Raw genomic sequence first — 7,133 nt, forward strand, 5'->3', positions numbered from 1 at the left:
TTATGGGGAAGTAACTTACCAATTACTCATCAATAGTTTGTAGATGATATTATGCTTTTTTGTGCTGTCTCCTTAAGAGAAGTAAAAAGGGTTAAACGTATCCTTGACCTCTTTATGGAAGCATCAGGAACTGAAATTAACAAGGATAAATCTTGTACATTCCTCTTCAACATGCCAGACATGGTCAAAGCCCACTTGACTAGAATTCTGGGTTTCCGCACTAGTGAATTACCCACAAAATACATGGGAAATCAATTAGCTTTAAATCCCTTGAAGATAGCAAATTGGCATCAAACCATTGAGAAACTCAAGAACAGACTGGCTAATTGGTCTTTCCGATCTTTGAATATAGCGGGAAGAATAGTGCTTCTCAAATTGATTATTCAAGCAATTCCTATCTACCCTCTCTCGGCAATGGTGGTTCCTAAAGGGGTATGTACAAAAATGATGGAAATATTAAAAAAATTCATCTAGGGAAGACTAAAGCAACAAAATAAATGAGCTCTAATATCGTGGAGGGGACTAATAAAAAATAAAGAAGAAGGAGGACTGGGTCTTAGAGATCCGTATACATTGAACCAACTTATGGGGGCAAAGCTGTGGTGGAGATGGATGAGGGGTGGAGATGATCTATGGAAAAAAATATGGACTCAAAAATACAATATGCCCACAGCCACTGAAGGTATTATTAGACTGGAGGAAGTTCCAAGAGGCTCCACAATATGGGACCTGGCTAGTCAAAACAGAGACATTATATTCAAACATGCATTCTGGGGAATAAGGAATGGAAATTCAGCTAAATTCTGGGATGAAGCCTGGCAACAAAGAGAGAGAATGATAGAGTTGCAAGGACTGCAAAACACTTGTCAAAAGGCTAAAGATGAAGGGCTAAATTATGTAAGTGAATACTGGAAGGAAGAAAGTCAAGGGGAGACCTGGAGAATCTAGAAGAAACCAGAAGAATGGGATAGTCACATTGATCTTGAATAGAGAGATCTATTTGTAAGAGAAATGGAATCAAGAAGAATAACCATTAGAATAGGTCCAGATATACTACGGTGGGGTAGATCCACAAAGGGAACCTTCACGATTAGAGAAGCCTATTATCTAACTATCCAACAGGAGCACGATGAAAATGCACCCATGTGGAAACAAATATGGCAGAGCAATTGGTGGCCGAAGGTAACTTTCTTCTTATGGTTAGTAGGAAAAGGATGAATTTTGACTTGGGATCAGATTCAGAAGCGAGGATTCCAAGGACCTCCTAGATGTAGTCTCTGCAAATAGGACCAAGAAATGCAAGAACACCTTTTGAACACATGCCCTGTTGCTCAGCAACAATGGGAAGAAATCAGGAAACTCTTTGGGAGGACAAACAGAGACCCTCATAACATTAAACAAACCATTCATCAATGGGGGCGAGGTCAATTCTCAAGCCCAGTGGTCAGAAGAGCCTGGAGTCTAGCGATGGGTTTTAACATGTGGCTAATATGGAAAGAAAGAAATCGAAAAGTATTTCAAAATAAAGACAACCTTCGAGAGATTATTTGGAAGGGAACCCAAAAACTTATAAGGGAAACTATCCTAGCGAAAGCTTGGACTCAAGAGGATTGGAAAAAAACTCCAGAAGAAGGACGGATCTTAGCATGCCTAAATCTAGAACAAGGCATTGTGTATCCTCAGAAGCAAAAAAACCCAGAGCACTCATAATCAGAGCTCAAGCAAGTTCAAATGCCCACGAGTTGGCTTCATCAAACTAAACTTTGATAGAGCCTCAAAAGGAAACCCGAGGCCAACAGGGTTCGGAGGCATCTTCAGGGATAATCAAGGGTGGACAAGATGGGTTTATGCTGATCGGGGAGGTATAATGAGTAATAATGAATCTGAATTAATGGAAGTTTATCAAGGCATCAGAATAGCAATCCGAAATGGATACACTAATTTGGAAATAGAAGGAGACTCAAACCTAGTGATAGAGATGCTTAGGAAACTGAATAATGGTAAGGACTAGGAAAAAGTAGCGAAGAGTTGGAGGACAACCGGACTAATTCAGGACCTATCAGAAATAATGAAACGCATTGATTACAAGATCATAAACCGTGTTAGAAGGGATGGTAGTAAGGTAGTGGATTTCCTTGCTAACTGAGGCTGCAATGAACAAGGAGGAAAGGTAGATAGTATATGGCCAATTCATTGGGAAGAACCATGATGGGAGCCCCTCAATTTAATCATTACCTAGGATAATAATGAGATTACAAACTCAAGATAAGGGTTACAGATGGCCCCCAATCAGGGTGAAAGAAGTGGAGATGACGTGTGATAAGATGATGAAGGAAGGAGGGTGGCAAAGCTGGCCACCATACATCCTAATAATTCCACAGGACGCGGGGGCAGCATGCAGGCAGGGTAGAATCTCGAGGCATGGAGGTGACAGGGAAGTGGAGGAAGAAGCAGGAGGAAACGACGGTGGAAGGATGATGGGATGTCGGGTAGGTGGAATGAGGTTAACAAGGGTGGTGAAGGACAGAACCAAGGTTATCATGCAGCAAGGGAAGGAGACGACGGGAGCTCGATGCGAACTGGTGTTCTGTGCAACTTGGCTTAGGATGGGGTATGTATTCATAAAACTAATGTTTGTAGTTACTTTAATCTTTTACAATATTAGGGAAGAGGGGGGAGAGCTAGACACTGCAAAGGGAAAGAGAAGCGAGAGGGGCATGGAATTATTTCATGCTACAAATAGTCAGAAGGTAGAGGGTGGCAGGATGAGAAATGTTGGGGAAGAATCTAGTAAGGCTGGGAGCCATGCAGGCGAGGGTAAATGCTTGGATGGATTCTGTATAGATAATGATCAGAGGCTTGAAGAGGTAAAACAAGTGGTCTGGGAGGCTGAGAAGAGTCTCGAGAACATTCACCAACCTTATCTCTGGGGAGGAAGGCTGGGGAAGAAGACTCAGATCCTTAAATGGAAAAATGGGGTAACCTCATTCCTGACCCGGGAAATACCAGGGGATGCATGACCTTATATAAGCAGACTTTACATGTCTATTGGGTGCTGAAACGGTTACTGGCAAAGGCGATGGAGCAGGTAGTAGAGGAAATGGCTGAGTTGGCTTAGGGCATGCCCAATATGAAGCGAGAAATGAAGAATCTCCAAATCACTATGCTCATGCAGGACAATAAGCTGGACGAAATTCAACAACATATGAAGAAGATTGTTCTAGCAACGAGAGATGCACAAACACCTCCTGAAATTGTGGAAGATTAACCCTTTAGTTTGAATCAATGGTTTACCATGATTGTTCCTTGAGAATAGTTTCCCCTTTTCTTGTTAGTAGTTTTTAATGACTGTTTGGAACCAGATTAGTAGTTATTGTTGTGAAGTTTATTTAGCATGGATCCGTAGACTTATTATTTTCTGTTACTGTACAACTTATAAAAACTTAAGGTGGCCAACAGATCCGGTTTCCCATTTGGGCGGGTTGAGGCCACCAAACGTTGTACATGTTTCAACCTGGTTTTGATATAAATAGAAAAAAAAGGGTCCTACTGTAGCTTACAAAAAAAAAAATTATGTTCATTTAAAATTTAAGAATCTCCAAATTATGGGATAAATCAAGAATAAACCTAAATGTTTATCTTTATTTGTTTATAAAAACTTATTTATTTAAATACCAAGTTTAATAAAAACTAAGAAAAGAGTAAAAAATTTTAGAACTTACACTAAGAAATTCAAAAGAATAAATAAATAATAAGGTAAGTTTTATTTTAATTTAAAACTAAATAAATTATAAGTAAATTAATATTTATAAAATATTAATAATATTGATAAAATAGTGAATAAATGAAGATGATGAGAGCAATTACAAAATCAAGAGCAAATGGGAAAAACAAACAACTCAAAAAAATAGCAAAGAAGAGAAAAAAATGGGGGGGCTAACAATGGTTTGGGATCCAACAAGTGTTAATCTTCCAGCAGTCATCCCTATTGACATTGCTAGGCCTCCTTTCAATTTCTATGACCTCCCTAAACTTATGGTGATGACTTGGTAAACAATTAACTAATTAACTAACTAATTAATTATCTAATTATTTTTATAAGCAAATATATTGGTTACATACAGATTTAAAAAGAAAATAAATTGTTCTAACAAACTAACTAATTAATAAAATTTTCCCTATTTCTTGGTAGAGTCATTGCCCAGTTCATTGTAGTCGTTTTCTTGGTCAAAGTAGTTGTTTTTACTAGCCATCGGTTTCTCTATTTAACTTGTTTCCATGATCTAGTTCTCCATCTTGAAACCAAATGCTTTTGTAAATGAGTTTTGATGTGATTTGTCAAAAACTCGTCTCAATTAATTTTTTTTTACAATATTTAATTAAAAATAATATTAAAAAAATTTGGAGTACTATTTTCTATTCTTCCTGTTGAATTGTATTATAGTTTTTTAATTTATATGATTATTTTCATTTTTATTTTGAATTTTATTATTATTATTCATTATATTGTATTATAATTTTATTTATATTAAATTGTATTATAATTTGATTTATATGATTATTTTTCATTTTGGTTTTAAACGACATAAATTTTATTATTATTATTTTATTAGATACTTGACATAATTATTATTATTATTTTATTAAAAACGTGAGCTAGACATCCACACATCAAAAATAATTTGGAATCTAAACTGGTCCAACTTGTTTGGACTCTCCTAGGGCTCTTCTCCACTTGTTTTTGTTAGACGCAGATTCGTGGTTCCGCACAATGTTTTTCGCATCTGTAGACATATTGCCAAATGTATTTACCAACTAGTAAGAAATGATACGGCCTAATCAAACAATAAACGTGGGTTTACTATTTCCTTCAACTGATATCAAACAATATAAGTGGATTTACTATTTGTTGAACCACACAAATCTTTATAAGAATTGACAGCGCCTACCATCAGTGGATTGGGTACTGAAATGATTGCATCAATTAATAAATTCTTTCAATGTGATGATTACATAAAGCAATGGAATAGCTTTTACAACTTTCTTGAAAGTCTAACTTCTACAATTTTTTTATGGAATGGCTGATTTCAGCCTAATCAAACAATAAAATCTTGTCCAGACAACGAAGATGACCATGCTCTGGCAACAACCTCATCCACAAATTCTTGAATATTTCGATCGGAAGAACCGCCTTTGACCATTGCCTCCCTCGATAATTTCTTCCACCGTAAAGCATTTTTCCTCAGCTCAGCACCGAGTTGGCTTTCCATAACAATTTTTATGCACTTCTCCACTTCCTCTCGCCCTACAAGTCCGTTTTCTGATCGTTGCTTCAATCGCATGCCCGCCATCCATTTCTCTGCAACGTATGCGGAATTAGTTGTCTGATCGCTCCACTGAGGAATAACCAACATAGGGACCCCGAGGCTGAGGCTTTCCAGTGTCGAATTCCATCCACAGTGTGTCATAAAAGCACCGACAGACGCATGAGAAAGAACTTGCAGCTGATGACACCATGGAACAACTAGGCCTTGCCCAGAGGTTTCGCTCAGGAAGCCCGCAGGCAAGTTCTCTTCACTATTAATTTCCCCTTTGGAAGAAGGTGGACGAACAACCCACAGGAAAGAATATCCACTGGCCTTCAGCCCAAGAGCAATCTCAAGCATTTGTTCTTTTGAAAGAACAGCCAGGCTTCCGAAAGAAACATACACGACGCTTGCGGATTCCTTCGTATTCAGCCAATCCATGCAGTTCATGGTTTTCCACAAGTGTGCCCCAGGATCTGTATCTCCGGGATTCCGTCCGTCCAAGAAAGCCGAGGGTATGAGAGGACCGACAGTGCGAATCGGAGTTAGCGATTTCATTGAATTAATTTCTTCCGATTCCAATTCGGAAAAGGAATTTCCCAGAACCCACGTTGCCTCTGAAAGAGGCTTAAACTGATCCATTACTAATCGCAACAGGGACTCATTTGTATTTGAAGGATGCAGAAACGATGGCATGTCCGATATCTTCAGCAACGGCAGTCCTGGTATTTCTATTGCGTCCACTGTTTTACCTGTCTCATCCCGCAAGTTGGCTGAAAACAAGAAAAAATTATTATATTGACATAGAGAAAAAAAAAACCTATGGACATAATACAGGTTTGGTAAATGAAAACATACCCAATCCTCTGCTAAAATTGTAATAGATGGAGTAAACCGCACACGACTGCGTCCAGAAAAATGCTACAGGAATATTAAACTTCTTTGCAACTTCCGGAACCCAGTGAAGGAAGGAATCGTAAACAATGCAAGATATATTGTTGCCTTGAGCGTTTAACCTTTCTATGAGATTTGCTAATGTGAGTCCTCCCATCTTGGATAACAAGTCGAGGACCATGTCCACGTCCTTCGACCGGTCGAAATCCACAGGAAGCCCGTCTGAAATTGTTTCAAACTTAACTTCCATAGAGGAGTTTGACGTCCCGGGCAGTGAATCTTGAGCCTGTAACATGCGCACACGCTTTTCTTCGGTCGTCACAAACGTGACCATCATTTGTTTAGAGGCGAGCCTCTTCGCAAATAGTAGCATTGGATTGATGTGGCCCTGTGCTGGATAAGGCATCACGAGCACATGAGGCTTGTTGTATTCTAGTTCTCCTAAGGATCCCATCTTACTAGCCCCCGGAAAGGAATAGCTGCAGACAACTTTCGATACAAGTATATCGTTCTCGCGGACTGTCGGCCTTCTCAATTAATCTGCCCTTTCCTTTTGCTCTGGGATTGAACGATCGAACACCGCTCAATTTAAATCCCGTGGATGTGATACCGGATAGCATCTGGATGCTTCAGCGCAATGGGTGCACGAAACCAGTATCACTGGTGTCACAATCAGTACCGACGCAACAGACACAGTTTCTAGAAGTTCTCTCACTGCAAGTGATCGAACGAATATCCGAAATGCTAACGTAATTGCATGAATCACGTAGCTATACAAGAAGCCAGCGAACTGTGAACTCCGTCACGTGTTCGATTGATGGTTCCTTCCTGAAAAGCAATTGCCCAAACCATCCCAGCCTCATGGAGTATCCAGAAAATAATAATGGAGGAGTAACGTGTGTATATCGCACACCTAGCCACGACAGACGTGCT

The 7,133-nt window shown here is 39.2% G+C and overlaps 1 protein-coding gene across 1 annotated transcript; it reads right to left on the minus strand.

Annotated features, from left to right (window-relative positions):
• Positions 1-4,934: 4,934 nt before the first annotated feature.
• LOC149197606 (UDP-glycosyltransferase 74E1-like) lies at positions 4,935-6,774 on the minus strand. Its single transcript, XM_089405901.1, has 2 exons — positions 6,165-6,774; positions 4,935-6,079 (listed from the first exon to the last, which is right to left on the minus strand). Exons 1-2 carry the CDS (start codon positions 6,652-6,654, stop codon positions 5,097-5,099), a joined length of 1,473 nt encoding a protein of 490 aa, XP_089262027.1. The 5' UTR covers positions 6,655-6,774; the 3' UTR covers positions 4,935-5,096.
• Between the last annotated feature and the right edge of the window lie 359 nt (positions 6,775-7,133).

This window comes from Pinus tabuliformis, chromosome 2_2 (genome assembly GCF_031772625.1).
Source record: "Pinus tabuliformis cultivar Carrire ecotype Pingquan chromosome 2_2, CPIR1, whole genome shotgun sequence".
Classification (NCBI taxonomy): Eukaryota; Viridiplantae; Streptophyta; class Pinopsida; order Pinales; family Pinaceae; genus Pinus; species Pinus tabuliformis.

Coding starts and splice junctions, on each gene's coding strand:
- LOC149197606 (XM_089405901.1), bottom strand. CDS start 6,654: ATGGGATCCTTAGGAGAACTAGAATACAACAAGCCTCATGTGCTCGTG. Junction 6,080..6,164: donor CAATTTTAGCAGAGGATTGG/GTATGTTTTCAT, acceptor TCTTGTTTTCAG/CCAACTTGCGGGATGAGACA.